This window comes from Triturus cristatus, chromosome 4_1 (genome assembly GCF_964204655.1).
Source record: "Triturus cristatus chromosome 4_1, aTriCri1.1, whole genome shotgun sequence".
Lineage (NCBI taxonomy): Eukaryota > Metazoa > Chordata > Amphibia > Caudata > Salamandridae > Triturus > Triturus cristatus.
The window spans coordinates 286,826,915-286,842,581 of NC_140585.1; the positions used below are offsets into that span (position 1 = coordinate 286,826,915).

At 46.7% G+C, this 15,667-nt stretch overlaps 1 protein-coding gene across 2 annotated transcripts in view; it reads left to right on the forward strand.

Annotated features, from left to right (window-relative positions):
* The window catches only part of LOC146854289 (uncharacterized), a 266,776-nt gene that overhangs the window by 214,010 nt on the left and 37,099 nt on the right, over positions 1-15,667 (forward strand). For both annotated transcript variants that reach the window (XM_085652073.1, XM_085652072.1), the window contains one exon: positions 14,054-14,121. In XM_085652073.1, the coding sequence (XP_085508199.1) occupies positions 14,054-14,121 (68 nt within the window). The remainder of the gene's footprint in view (positions 1-14,053; positions 14,122-15,667) is intronic.

Here is a 15,667-nt window from a genome sequence, read left to right on the forward strand (position 1 = left end):
GGAACAGGCGGTTGCATGGACTCACTGTTATTTCCTCGTGGAGGCGCCCGTATACCCGTCGCCGGATCAGGTTACGCCGGTTGCTGTTACTCCATGAGACGGTGGTTTAAATGATGTGACTTCCGTGTTAGTAGGCGGATAGTCACGTGGTTTAAGAGCACGTATTAACGTGGCGTATGGAGTAAAAGGTTGTGCTATTCTGTCAGCCATGTTGGGTAGAGTGAAATGACCTGGAAAAGTATGTAGGAGATGGCAGATAGAAGATGTGATTCCATATGTACAAATTTATGGAGAAAAAGTTAGTCCAGTATGTGAGAAGTTAATAGAAATAGTAGTTATTAGAAATTAAGAGTTTTAGGACACTTCTGGAATAGCTAGGAGTTCGAGACTTGGAAACTAGACCCTAGGATAGTCAATACCCTTGTGAGCACCGGAGTACTCCAGTTACCTAGCCCACGGGCTGCGGGTGCATAGGTGGGAACTTGCGTCAGGTTTCGTCGTTGACTCCTATGGATGCCTGAAGGAAAGTTGCTGACAGGCGGTCAGTGAAGAGTGTCCGGTGGATCCCAAGGATGGAATTAAGAAGGAAGGATACCTGCAAGTAGTAGGGACAGAGTCTAGGCTACCAGCCAGGAGCCGGGAAGGAACCAGGAAGGAACCAGGCGATGTCGTGCAGATGCAGATGAAGAGGTGAAGCTTGTCGCAGCAGCCACGGGTACCAGGAGACGTCGGACGACCAGGACCAGGAGGCGAGCTGCCCCACGAAGGCTCTTGCTGTCGGCGGCGTTGATGTTGAGTTAGGACCCAACAAGCTTTGGCAAGCGGAACCCACGCAGAATGGAGGACTTGCTTCTGGTGCAGACCAGGAAGGTCTGGGGTGCTTCTCTTTCACAGAGGAGCGAGTGCCAGTCTGGAGGAGCCGGACCAGCAAGGTGAAATCAAAGGTCCGTCCTCACAGAGGTCACTAGCCAACAGGCCAGCAACCGGACAACACGTCGAGCAATTCAGGTGCAGAAGGGCCCCACGCAGAACACGTGAAGTGTGGGGAGCTGATCTTCTTTGCAGATGGTGCTCGGGATGGGGGCTTCTCAATTCCCCAAGCACAGCCTCGAGGAAGCCTCAGAAGCCGCGCTAGTCAGTTACTAGCCACTTTTCCCAAGTTGCCGGTCCCACATCCCTCGTCGCCTCCACAGGTCTCAGCTTTGCTGTAGATGTGGATCTGGTTCAGAGGTGTCTGGAAGTCTTGGCGCTGGTCAGTCTCTGCAGTCGTCCCTCGTAGGATCAGTCGCAAAGCAAGCAGCGGTCGCTGGATGGTGCCTGGTTGCCCAGGGTGGTCACTCCTTGGCCACAAGGGAGATTCTTCAGTCTTCTTCCTGAGGTCGAATGTTGAAGGTCCAGAGTTTCTGTTAAAGTTGCAGGTTCAGGATAATCTAATTCTGCAGGGCTCAGCTACCTACTGATATACTGAGCTAGTGGGCTGGGCTACCTGCAAGGTCCCTCCTATGGGTGGGACCAGGAAGGGGAGTGGTTACACCCCCTTTCCTTTGTCCAGTTTCGCGCCAGAGCTGGGGCTGGAGTGCCCCAGCGCCGGTTTGAACTGGACTATGCATGGGACACCTAGTGTGCCCCAGGCAGTGTCTAGTTTCTTTCATCCCTCCCTGCCCCAATACACTAAGTCCTGTCTGGGGTGGTGCTCGCACCTCCCAAGGCAGGAAACCTATTGTCCAAGCCTCCCTCGCTGGAAGGACTCCCGACTCCCAGCAGCAGGAGGTCAGACTTGTGTCTGTGGCAGCAGCATCCATTTTGTGATGCTGGGGCTCTGATTAACTTTAACCGGGTAAGTAGGTTTCAACATGTCTTCTCCCTCTTGAAGGGAGGAATAATATCCTCATCGCCAGAAATGGTATGGGGGTATTATTCCAAAGTGTTAGACACCTTACACGACATGTTTTGATAAAGCCAAACCACAGTTACCATAACCGTTTAAGATTATAAGGCACTTTAAGAGTATATGGTAGGCTATATCATAGAACAGCTACAAGGACATGGTTCCGAAAGCTGCAGACCGGCTCAGCTCATGCTAGAGCACCATCTCACATGTTACCAAGCACTATTTCACATGTTACCAAGCACTCTGCCTTCAGGATTGTTAAGGCCTGCCATAGGAGTGGCTGATAGGTACACATGTGTCTATATATATTTATATGGTAGGTATAGGAATACTACACCTAAGCAAGGGGTGATTACATGACCTTGCCCCAGCTGAGTGATCAGCCAGTTGTGTCATAATGGAAGGCCAGGCCAGGGGTGGCGTAATACATGCTGCAGCCCCTGGTAGGCCTAGGGTACACGTATGGCCTGGGTACCTAAGGTACAATATACAGGGGCCAATAAGGTGATCCCTACGAATTGGGTTATGCACCTAAAATACATAGTATGAATTTAGAGAGAGAACAGCTGGGCTGTGGGTCTGATTGGCAGGCCCACAGCCACATCCAAGTCGAAAACCGTGAAGCAAAAGCAAAAAGTGGGGGTGAACATAGAAAGCAGACCCTACTCTCCTACACAGTATGTGTGCATTGAAACGGTCTCAACGCGCTGTTATGAGAATGAGCGCGTAACATTGTTTACTGCACGTTGCAGAATAATAACAAACGTGTACTTATGGGATGGAGTGCAGTACTGTCTGCCATTTTAAACGGAGTCAGTTTATTTGGTTGTTATGCCTTACGAACGGGAAATAGTCAGAAATGGCTCTGTTGTGGCATCTACTTAAGCCAGGCACTTGGTGTATGTGTGTGGAAAGATGGTAGGAAATATACTTGTCGATATTCTCATGAGAGAATATAGTCTATAAGTACGATAGTATGATTACTCAGTTTGTAGCCCATATTGTATTGGTAGGGGTTTGGCTAAGCACCCATATGTATGGAAATATATACGTATATTATGTGTAGATAGTGGGGGAACAGATCACGTGTGGAATGTTAATAAATGATCTCCCGCGTAACTGCGTAGGTGAAGTTACCTGGTAGGGGGGGCGGTCATGCTTCATGGTACTAGTTCTACCCACGGGATATCGTTATTAAGTCCTGTTTCGTTACTCTTAACCCTGAACACCCGTTGTTGTCTGAATAGAGCAGAAGTGCTCCACTGGGGATTAGTCCATTATTGTCAGTCTTAGGCTTTCGGGTGCATGATTTTTCTCAGTACAGTGTGTCTGTAGCTTTGTAGTCATTTTTCGGCAACGTTTTGTACTTTTGTGCTCGCCGATGCGGACCTTGACCGTTCTCTAGGTCATACCCACATATTTCAGAGTGCAAGGGCATGTCAATAAAGCTCCATTCTTGGTGTTGCAACTTGTGTGGCGTTTTTGCTGCCATGGCCTTATCATACCCAAATCTATTTCTTTTGTCGGTGTAGCCTGGGGGCAGGCGGAGCATGATCCGCATGGATAGTGTCTTACAACCGGGGGTAGCGTCCACAGCGTGGATTGGCTCTGGACTTGTCTTGTGGGACGTGTGTGTGCGCTAGAATCTCTGAAATTCTGCGTGCGTTTGAAGGCAAATAGGGGTAAAAGGCCTGGGCTGAAGTCACCTGTTTCCAAAATTTTCCAGTGTCTTTTTACAACCTTCTTGATAGTTTGAGTTGGGTGTGAATGTAGTCACACATGTCATTGATTCAGTTTCTGTCTTCTCTCTCGTTTCCAGGAGGGCTTCTCTAAAATTGTATTTTGCTCTTTTGTGTGCTTTCTTTATAATCCTCCTTGGGTATTGTCTTGCTGTAAGATTGTGTGATAGAAATTTTGCCTGGGCTTCGAATTCATTGAGTGTTGCAATTTTTACGTAGACGTAGGAACTGACCCACCAGGAGGTTCTCTTAATGCCTTGGGGTGGTGACTTTGGTATAGGAGAAGACTATTCCTATCAGTGGTCTTTTTGTAGTTGGTAGTGAGTAGGTTACCAATTTGTAATGAGATTCGTAGATCCAGGAATGGGATACAGTTGTTTGACATAGAGCCTGTGAATTTGAGAAAGGGGTCCAATGTTTTCACCCCCATGAAAATATTCCGACGTTCATTTTCTGTACCTCTCCAGAAGACTAGGACGTTGTCCATGTAGTGACGCCATAGTAAGATGTTAGTGTTGTATGGGTTGGTGGTCTTCAGTATATGTTCAGACGCAGCCATGTAAAGACAGGCTAGACTCTGTGTGAATGTGCTCCCCATGCTTGTGCCCTGTATTTGATGGTATGGTTTCTTTTCATAGGCAAAGAAGTTTTCTTTGAGGGCAATGGTAGCACAGTCCCAAATGAAGTTGATGGGCATCTCATAAGGCCAAGGGTCCAGATCATAGAGCGCACGTTCCAATACCCCAATGGTGGAGTCCTGGGGTATATTAGTATACAATGCCTCTTCGTCCAAGGTGACCAGGAGGTTGATCAGGCTTGGGTCTTCAAAGTTCTGAATGAGGTTGAGGACCTCGGTGGTATCTCACAGGTAGGTTGGGGTTTTCACAACCAGTGGTCGCAGAAAGAAGTCTCGGAATTTGCTGAGAGGTTCTAGAAGTGATTCTATCCCGGACACTATAGGTTGTCCTGGTGGTGGGTTGAGACCTTATTAGATCTTAGGGCGATTGTAAAAGTAGGGAATGCGTGGATCCTCATTTGTCAGGAAAGATGCTTCGTCCCGAGTGATCCATCCCTCGGTCTCTGCTTCCATCACCAGGCTCTGAATCCGGATGGTCCGACGTCTCGTGGGATCTTCCTCAATCGGTTTATAGTACTTAGTATCTGAAAGCTGGCGGATGCATTCAGCGTCATAATCCACTGTCTTGTATGAAGATAGCTCCTCCCTTATCGGCGGGTTTTATGATAGTAGGGTCTGTCTCGATCACCTTCCACAGTCCTCTTTCTTACCTCGTAAGGTTGTCAAAAGATAGATTCCTTGTGATCTCCTTATCGTCTTAAAGAATAGCTTGTTCAAATGTGAGAACTTCGTTGGGTGTCATAGCAGCGGTGGGGGGTAAATTTAGATTTTCTCTTGAACCCAGTGCCTGTTATGGGATCCTCAGGTTTGTCTTGAAAGAATACTTGGAGTCGCACTTTCCGGAAGAACTGGTGGTCCTTGATGATGAAGTTTGAAAGCGTCGTCCTTAGCCGAGGTCCTTCTCCAAGAGCCTGTATTCGCCCTCCACTAGGGGTCTGGATGAAAGATTCACTACTAGGGTCTGGTGGTCTTGCTCCTCAGTACCATCTGTTCATGGTCTTGCCAATGTACATTCTTTGCCCCTCTTCAGCCTCTTCCTCTGCCCTGCCCTCCATAAAAATTTTTTTAAAAATTGGGTTCGTGAACTGTTGATATTGGGGCATTTGAGTGTGGTGTTCTGGTGATGGATATTCCTGTTTTAACCCATTCTCTGCAATAGTGATTTTTATGAGGAGTTCGTCAGAAAGGCGTTTGGCCGTGTTGATGAATAACACCAGCCAGTCGCGGGTGCACTTCCAGGCTATTTTAGACCATTCATGGCGAAAGGCGAGTTCTCCAGTATTGGGGTGTCTTTCATAGATTCACATGCTTGAATATTCCCCGTCGTCGAAGTGGGAGTCCCACAGTACATAAAAAGCAATAAGCCTCATGTATATAGATACATAAATAATATAAGAATAAAATACATGTATAAAAATAAACATCATGTAGTTTAAAAGTAACATACCAAGTCAAAAGTACCATAGGATAACATTGACACATAGGAAAGCATTGAGAAAGGAGTCACTTTACTGACATATCCATGTTGTCTTATAGTCCAAACTCTAGCCAATCAGGCGCAAGCACCCTCTAGAACCTTCTCCTCAGAGGCTCAGGCTCTCAGATTTTCTACTGCACGTCGTGTGAAGGGAGTCTCCCTGAGCTCTGCTCAGTTCTACTCTGGTTTGAAATTTCTTCAACTTCTCCTCATGTCTTCAAGTAAGAAGTCTCTTTTCCGTCCCTGTGCTTCTTGTGGGAAGTTAAGACTCTTTTCTGAGGACCCTCATGAAAAATGTATTTACTGCCTTTACCCTGACCATAAGGTGGGCAACTGTAAAATCTGTAGAACTTTTTCACAAAAGGACAGAGGGTCGCCTTCTTCTGTGGCTCCAAAAATTGAAGGACGCAGATAATCCTGTCTCTGATGTTGAAAGTGTGGCTTCTGCTCGCACCGGAGTCTCTTCCAAGCGTAGTAGCGTACAGGACTTGCCCTCTCCCTTTCTAAAGAGGAGAAAGCTTCACCTTTTGGGAGTTTCTAAGGTGCCAGTACATTCTGCTACTACGTCAACGCCCCCGAGATCTCACTCTCGGACGTCTGTGGCTCCTTCAGCGCATGTTTCTACTCAAAAACTTGCCAAACCGTCGACGGTCACTCCGTCGACGAAATCTGCTGCTTCTTCAACCTCAGTGACGACGGTTTCCAGCAGATTCCCTATGTCGTCGATGACTGCTTCATCGACGTTATCGCCATCAACGGTGGTTTGTGTTTCATTTAAGGCTGTTTCGTCGACTATTCCCATTTCCTCTTCGTCGACGACGAAGAAACTGGTTATCCCGTCGACGTCCAAACCCTCATCGACTATCAAAAAGAAGAAATCGTCATCGATGATTAAAGCTTCGTTGACGGTAGCTTCGGCGGCGACGGCAGCTTCGTCGGCGGTATTGTCCACTTTTGCATCTCTTCCACTGGTGCTGTTTTCTACGCCAACATCTGCACCTGTCGACGATTCCTTGCTTCAGCGTCGTCACGCTGTTTTGGACTCCATTACAATGCCACCGGCCACTCAGCCACCGCAAAAGCTGTTTCCCTCTAGCAACGAGGATGACTCTGCTTCTGATGAGGACATTCATTCCACATTCCGGGCTGCTCGCAGTCCATCAGAACTCTTTATAAAATGTCAGGATTTCGAGGATGAGGATCAGGAAGATCATTATTATCAAGAAGAGGAGCAGGATCCTCCTGCACAGGTCCCGATGGCACAGCTTCCTTTGTCCCTCATCTCTAATCTCCAATTTATGTTGGAAGATTACAATCACCGTTTTCCACCTTCTTCTCACATTTCTCCACGTGACGCACCATCGAACTTTCCGACTCCTCCTCCAGTGCCGGCGGAGCCAACGCCATCCGCCCCTTCACTAGTACCCCCTGCACAGGGTGACGGTGACCTTCTTCAAGATACAGAAGATGGGGAGCTCCAGGGCGATGACGACGACACAATGGCCGACTGGGACGATTATCAAATAAACTTGCCTTCTTCGCCTCCGAAGTCGCCAGTGAACTCTCCACCTGTTGACATTACAGGTTTCCATCAGTCTTTCTCAATGGCCCAGAATGTTACAGTACAGCGATTCAGGTTCATAACTGTGAATGTTTCTTACGATGTAATATATGCAAAACCCTAATAAAAACATGTCAAAAAAAAAAAAAAAAAGAGCAGCGCAGCGATTTCATCTCCCCATGATCGTGAGAGAGGAGGATTGCTTTCTGTATGATTTCAAATCACAACCACAGAAACAAGTTCGGGCCATGCCCATAATTGACTTTATTTGGAATGAAGGGATTAAACTGATAAACACCTAATTCAATCCTGGCAGTTCTTCCGCGGTTGGAGAAAAAGTATAAAGCCCCGGACTCTTCTCCTGCTTGCTTAGTATCCCAGCCTAAGCCGGATTCAGTCATCACCCAGGCGGCACAACGTCGCTCGAAGAATCCCTCGTCTCCACTTTCCTTTCCACCTGACCGTGATGGCCGTCGCCTGGACGCCATTGGGAAGAAGTTCTCTACCATGGCCTCCACGACAGTACGGGCAGCAGATTCTTTGGCCATCTTGGCCCGTTACGATCGCCAAATGTGGTCAGACATGGAGGCCTTCATTAAGCTCATTCCAGAGCCCTCTAGAGTGGACGCTCTCAAGATTCTGCAAGAAGGTGAAAGAGCATCTTCAGAGATTATTGATTGCTCTGTAGATATCGCCTCAACGGGTTTTCGACAGCTAGCTAGGGCAGCTGTTTTAAGGAGGCAAGGCTGGCTTCGTTCCACTTCTTTTCGTCAAGAAGTCCAGGCAAAGATTCTCGATATGCCCTTTGTGTCCTTCTTTATTGTTTGGAGCGCCTCATCCACATGCTGTCCAAACAAGGACTCCCCATCAGAGACGGCTCGTTCCCTTGGCACGCTCCAGTTTAGAAGGCAGCCTTTTCGGGGTGCTCGCGGACGCAGCACCACCTGTTCCTTTCGTGGCAGTTCCACTCAATACTGCCCTTACAACCAAGGACACCAACGTTTTTCCTCCCAAAACCCACAGTCCTACAGTCAACAGACTAGTAAATCCTACAGAGGCAAGTCCAACTATAGGGGGAACTCCTCCAAAAAACAATCTCTCTGTTTATATCCCCCTCCCCTCAGTGCCCCCCCCATCCCGAGTTGGAGGACGAATCTCAAAATTCTTTTCAAATTGGTCATTGATCACTTCAGACCGTTGGGTGTTGGACATTGTTTCAAAAGGCCATGCCCTAGAATTCGTCAAATTCCCAAGAAACACCCCTCCACCCGGTCCTCCTCCCGCTCATCTCCAAGAGCTTTTCCATCAGATCAGCATTATGCTCAAGAAAGGGGCCATCGAAGTGGTTCTGAAATCTCAGAAGGGGTTAGGCTTCTTTTCCCGTTTTTTCCTCGTATTAAAGAAATCTGGGGAGTGGCGCCCTATCCTCGACCTGAGGTCCCTCAACAAGTTTCTAAAAGACCAATCATTCCGCATGCTCACACTGAGGGACATTCTACGGTTCCTTTCTCAAGACGACTTCATGATGACAATCTATCTTCAGGATGCTTATTTCCGCGTGCCAATTTTACCACGCCACAGGAAATACCTACACTTCCGTGTAGGCCAGAGGGACTTTCAATTCAGAGTCCCGCCCTTCGGGCTTCGTTCAGCTCCTCGAGTCTTCACGAAAGTCCTTGCCCCGGTGGGGGCCCATTTGCGGTTGCGAGGCATTCAAATATTCCCATATTTGGATGATTGTCTCATCAAGTCTCAGTCCTACCACCAAGCATCCCTAGATACTCAGTATTGTCGAACTCTGTTCCACTCTCTAGGACTGTTAGTCAACATACAAAAGTCTTACCTCACTCCAGCTCGGCTCAGAACGTTCCTAGGAGCTACCATCAATACCTCCATGGCCATGGCTTTTGTCTCCGTCGAACGGCAAACATGGATCCTGAAGCTCGCAGCTTCCATCAGATCAAAGCGGTCTGTTTCAGTCCGCATATTAAAGTCCTTTCTGGGGATGGCGTCCTCCTGCATGTCTTTGATCCCACATTGCAGACTGAAGAGTCGTCCCATTCAAGAAGAACTGGACAAACAATTGCGTAAGATCTCCGGTTCTTTCAGTGACCGGATCTTCGTAACCGCTCGCATGTCACAAGCTCTGCACTGGTGGACACAACCTCGCAACATCGCAGCCTGTCCCAACGTTCTTGGCACATCAACAGACTAGAACTAATGGCTATTTTCCTTGCACTCAAATCCTTCCGGCTCCAGCTTCATGGGGAATCGGTGCTCATTCAAATGGATAACACCACCAGCATGCACTACCTAAACAAGCAGGGTGGGACAAAATCTCCACTGCTTTCCCAGCTGGCTCAGAAGATCTGGGATTGGGCCATACTCCATCAGATCACGCTCACTGCAGTCCACCTGCCTGGCATTTCCAACATTCTAGCAGACTCACTCAGTCGGTCAGCGTCATCGACCCACGAGTGGGAGTTGCATCAGCCGACTCTAGACTTTGTCTTCAGCCTTTGGGGTCACCCGATCCTGGATCTCTTTGCAACTCCACAGAACAGCAAATGCCGGTCTTACGCAAGTTGGCTTCCCCCACAGAGGGTCGCGCGGAAATGCCCTTTCGATGGACTCGTGCAAGATATTTGCCTATGCTTTTCCGCCGATCCCTCCGATTCCTCGAGTGTTGTGGAAAATGCAGAGACAACAGTGCCACATTCTCCTGATTGCTCCACGGTGGCCCCAGCATGCATGGTTCTCTGAGCTACTGCTCCTCTGTGCGAGCCCATCCGGACCTTCTCACAATGAACAACGGTCGGATCTGCCATCCGAATCCCAATTCACTCAAATTGTCTGCCTGGAACCTGAGCACCTTGAATTTGCTCACTTGAACATTTCACCTGCCTGCAGGGAAGATCTTGCCAGGGCGCGGGCGCCTTCCACGGTGAAGACTTACAAACTAAAGTGGAAGCGCTTCGGTCACTGGTGCTCGTCTGTTAACATCCACCCAGTGCACGCCTCCCCGGCACAGATTCTGCCTTTCTTTCGGCAGTTGGCACAGTCCGGACTGTCTCACTCCACCTTAAAAGTCTTTCTAGCGGCAATTTCCCACGTGGCGTCTTAACATCGTATTGGCGCAGCTTATGAAGGCGCCCTTTGAGCCAATCCATTCTGCGGATTTCAAATTTTTAACCTGGAAGGTCGCCCTCATGCTTGCACTGACTTCCTCTCGCCGAGTAAGTGACATTCACGCCTTCACAATCCAGCCTCCTCCTCTTTAATCTAAATCGGACTGTGTAATTCTTCACACTAACCCAGCTTTCATGCCAAAGGTGCTGTCCGATTTTCATCTTAATGAACCCATAATTCTAAAAACATTTTTTCCTCATCCGCAATCTCCAGCGGAACAGAGTCTACACTCTTTGGACTTAAAGAGGTGCCTCAAGTTTTATATCAGCACAACGGCACCCTTTCGCCAGTCTGATCAACAGTTCGTTGCCTACGGGCGCACCTGTAAGGGACATTCTGTTACCAAACCAACAATTGCACGTTGGATTTCTTCAGCGATATCTTTCTGCCATCAGAAGGCTGGCAAGCCTCTTTCTTCTGGAGTAAGGGCGCATTCTACAAAGGCAATGTCCTCCTCCACTGCTTTATTCGCTGGTGTGCCCATTCATCAGATCTGCTGGGCAGCTACGTGGTCCAGCAGGCACACTTTCACGAGGCACTACTGCCTGGATGCCATCAATGAAGCTGATACGGCAGTGGGCCAAGCAGTTCTTCGTAATCTCTTCAAATAAGGTGAGCCTCTGTTACCTCCCTCCTCCTTGGGTTATCAGCTGTGTGTTTTTATCATACAATGACATTGTATTTCATGCAACTTTGATACTGCCTCTTCAGGCTGCAGAGTACTGCTCACTATTCTATTCGATCATGTGAATCTATGAAAGACACCCCAATACTGGAGAAGAACAAATGTTACTTACCTGTAAACTGTGGTTCTCCAGTATTGGCGTCTTTCATAGATTCACATGCGACCCACCCTCCTCCCCTCAGAGGCTCTCTTCTCATTAGACTCTGTCACTCTTGTGCTACGAAAATCTGAGGGCCTGAGCCTCTGAGGAGAAGGTTCTAGAGGGTGCTTGCACCTGATTGGCTAGAGTTTGGACTATAAGACGACATGGATATGTCAATAAAGTGACTCCTTTCTCAATGCTTTCCTATGTGTCAATGTTATCCTATGGTACTTTTGACTTGGTATGTTACTTTTAAACTATATGATGTTTATTTTTACATGTATTTTATTCTTATATATATTATTTATGTATCTATATACATGAGGCTTATTGCTTTTTATGTACCGTGGGACTCCCACTTCGGGGAATATTCAAGCATGTGAATCTATGAAAGACACCAATACTGGAGAACCACAGTTTACAGGTAAGTAACATTTGTTCATCGTCTAGGAATATCCTGGGTGCCAGTGAAACGAGGCGGGCATTTGGGGCAATGTTCGCCCTTAGGTATTCTGTCATGACAATTCCGTGCAAGGCTGTCTTAATCTGAAGTTTTCTTAATGTCTGAAGAGACTTCCAGTCGTCGTTTTTGCTGCCTGTGGCTGCACTCCCATCTCCTGCTAGGAGGGAGGGTGTCCTGAGAATTTCTGCAATTGTTTCGTCCTCAAAGCTAAGGCCTTGATTGTCCATGTTCCTGATGTGTGTATATTGTGCCTCCTTGAGCAGTCCGTGATAGACCAGTCACATATGAGCAGGGTGTGTTGAAAGGAGAGGATAGGTGTCCCACGGCTGGCCGCCGTTCACTAATTAAACACTAACATGGGGGGAGGGGGGAGAACTAGGAGCTAGTTGAAAGAATGTGGGAAGGTCCTGTACCAACGCTCCTAAGACCACTTGTTATAACATAGTGGTAACCGTTCCTAAAAGGAGGGACAATTGTTCAACAACCGAACTATGGTTGTGAGTTCAAGAGACGGTTGAGTGTGCTAGAAGTGGGGGTAGACCTCCTCTCTTTTGTGCCCTCATACACACTTGCGAGTGTAAAGCATCATCATTGGGCGGTGCTCCTCGTGGGGGTGGCGCTGCAGTCCCTCACGGGCCCTCAGAGAGGGCTCTTTGTTGGAGATCTTTTAAGGAGGTGCCGTACTTGTGCATGTGGGTGTGTGGGCCAAGGTGGTGAGTGAAGGTGATGTTAAAATTACCTCTTGGTACCTAAATAAGTTTAATAAAGGGTCCTTGAGGTAAATTAAAAAGATTGTGTGGTTTGGAGGCTCTCCTTTGGACTAAATAAAAGGGAGGGACTAGCGTGTTCCCATCTGCTCTCAAACCGTGAATATAAGTGTGATGTGCTAAAGGTAAGTGGTGGTTGACATGTTTCGTGCAGACCAATGGTCCCTAGTGCGCTTCTTTGGGACTGTGTGCATAAAGTAAGTGATGGTGAGAGTCAGGAAAGACACCCTATACTTCCACGTCACCTGTTGTCAGGTTGGATAAGACGTCTCTGCGTCCGAGACACGTTTTGTCAGTGTCATATTACTGCAAAGTATTTATATGCTTACCTGTGCCAGGCTTGCTTGGTTCTAGAAAAATAAAACAGTATATACTTCTATACAACAATTGGCCTAGAGTTTAGTTCCTGAGTGTGAATTCATTTGCTGACTGTGTACATCAAATGCTTCACACTGTCCTCTGATACTGCCTTACTGATCGACCAAGCTACCACTTTAGAGAGTAAGGTTCTATCTAACTTGAACCTCTGCCTACCTTTGGGGACTCTTGGACTCTATACACACTGTACCTCACTTTGGTGCAGTGTAAATATAGAGCCAGTTTCTCACAGGGGTTGCATCAGATATCTGGATGGCAGTCCTGGACTCGCCTAAAGTCAGGAGACCTGATTGGTACTCACCCGGGGTTGACTGGATGTAATTTGAGTATCAAGCTTTCTTATTTCCTGTATGGATGGCTTCTATATTATAGGCATAATGGTGGGCATTGTTGTGCACTCCATTTGTATTTACGCAACATTGGCGCATGTCACCCTTAACTGTAATTTTCTTTCTTTTTGCTTATTTCATGGAAATAAAACCTTTTTTAAAAAGAGTGCACGTATTAGCAAGAATAAACTGATACAAGAGGGTGAGAGATACCTAGTGAAGACCTGTACATGAGGGTGAGAGAAGGGTCTGTGAAAGAGGTGAATGATAAAGGAGAATGCCAGACAATCTGATCCCACTACGGCAGAACATGGGCTACTAAGAGAATTTTAGAATGAGCAGTAAATAGCTGCTTATATGAAAATTGTAATGACCGGCAGGAAAAAGATACATTCTATGGATTCTAAAGGGAGGGGCGCAGGAAAAAGAAATGAGTCTCTGTTTGGAGCACGCAAGCTCGCTTCTTATGTCCTATAGATGCCAAGATATATTTAGGCCACTTACTCTGAAAGTAAACAGGGATGTTTACGGAAGATGTCCTAGAGTAACTTGAGCATTTGAAAGTTTTCAAGTCCCTTACAACTGTGGGTACTTTAGGTGTGCCCTAAAATCTAGAGTGGTGGTGTGCAAAAGGTTCCACTTAAATTTGATCAGATTCATTGTTGGTTGTGAATGATGGTATATCAATGGAGTAGTTTGTGACAATTTTTGACTTGTCATAGGGTAGCTGTGTCACCCGGGATAAATGTAAAGGTAAGATCCTAGCTTGCATCATTTATATTGTTTGCATTTCAGATGATGAAGCACTAATCAAACAACTTGCCGCAATGTTGAGAAAGTCTGGGGACGAAATGCAAAAGATGGTAAGTGTATTGTCCTCAAATCTTTCCTCTCATGCTCGGGAATACTCTGCATGATTTGCTTTTGTACAGACCATTACCTCCAGTCCATTTTATTTAGGCTTACTCAAGATAGCGGAAAACATAGTGCAGTTGTCAAATTCCAGATGGATGGATATCTGAAAGAAAAATCGGGGAACTGCTTTGTAGCTTCAAAGTAGTAAAACATGATTTTAATGTAAATGGAAAAATTGGGTAATATAGTGTAGGAAATTGGGTTACTGGTTGAGGGGGATAAAACCCTATTCAAGCAGCAACCACAAGTCTGGTATGGGTAAAACGCAAGCAAACCCCAAACTAACCTGTGCTCAACCCTTGGTAGCTTGGCACAAAACCAGTCAGGCTTAACTTGGAGACAATGTGTAGAGTATTTGTGGCAGTTCAAACCGAAATAAAGTGAAAGTTCAACACAAGAAAAATCCCACACCAATTAAGAAAAACAGCGTAAAACGTATTAAGTTATTTGAGACCAAAAATCCAATCTGAGCCCAAGATATGCAGTTTTAAATATTTAAGTAAATGCAGTGCTTAGAATCACAAAGCTTAGAAAGGAAAACAAGGGTACCCCAATATTAGAACCTGGGGTGGAGTAATGTTTGTGGAAACAATGGTTCATATGTGGCCAGAAAATGGTCCAAGAAAGACTCAGAAGTTGCTTCCGAATCGGGAACAGTGAAACGGAGTCTAGAGATGCAATTAATGCTAGAGAGAGCAAGGAAATTACTGACCAGGGACCATTTTCAATCAGGTTAACAGTAGTTATTTATTTTCAATAGTATGCAAGAAATAGTTTTAATAGTTAAGGTGCTCACACAAGTGACAAGCGTGAGGTGCTCAGTGAGGGTGACTTTAAGATATGTACATCGCATTAACACAAGAACTCCATATGAACGAATTTATGTACAATGCATGGAGCTCAGGTTGTTGGGGGGTCGACGGCGTTTCGATCTTCGTTATTGGAGATCATATTCAGGACATAGCATATGTGAGCAATCCGAATTATGAACCAAGCTGTGCCGGTGAAATAGTCGAAATGGAATTGAAGGGTAACCGCAATTAGGGTGAGGAGAGACCAATAATCAGCGAGCGCTGGGGGTTGCATCTGCCTGAAGGGTTGTATGGACCCAGGTTGGACGTTATTAAATCAGCGCAGGACTAGCGTACAATACTTGATGCCAGTACAAGTAACGAGGAGGGCGCTCAAATTAATTCCAATCGAGTTATGATTAGTAGGGTAATATAACGTGCAACACATGTGTGTTGCCTGCGGAAGATAATTCCTTCCATCGTATCGTTACTTGGTAATCAGACCGCAGGAGTCAGTCTGCCAAAGCGGGCTGTGTCCCTGACTTCAATGAAGGACGGGCTGAATGAAGACTGCCACATATGAACCATTGTTTCCACAAACATAGAATCACAAAGTGACCGCTGCGGTTATCTGGTCATGCTGGATCGGGGTGACAAAGTAACCAGTTCAGGCCCCCATTTATCTAAATGGGTATATGCTAAA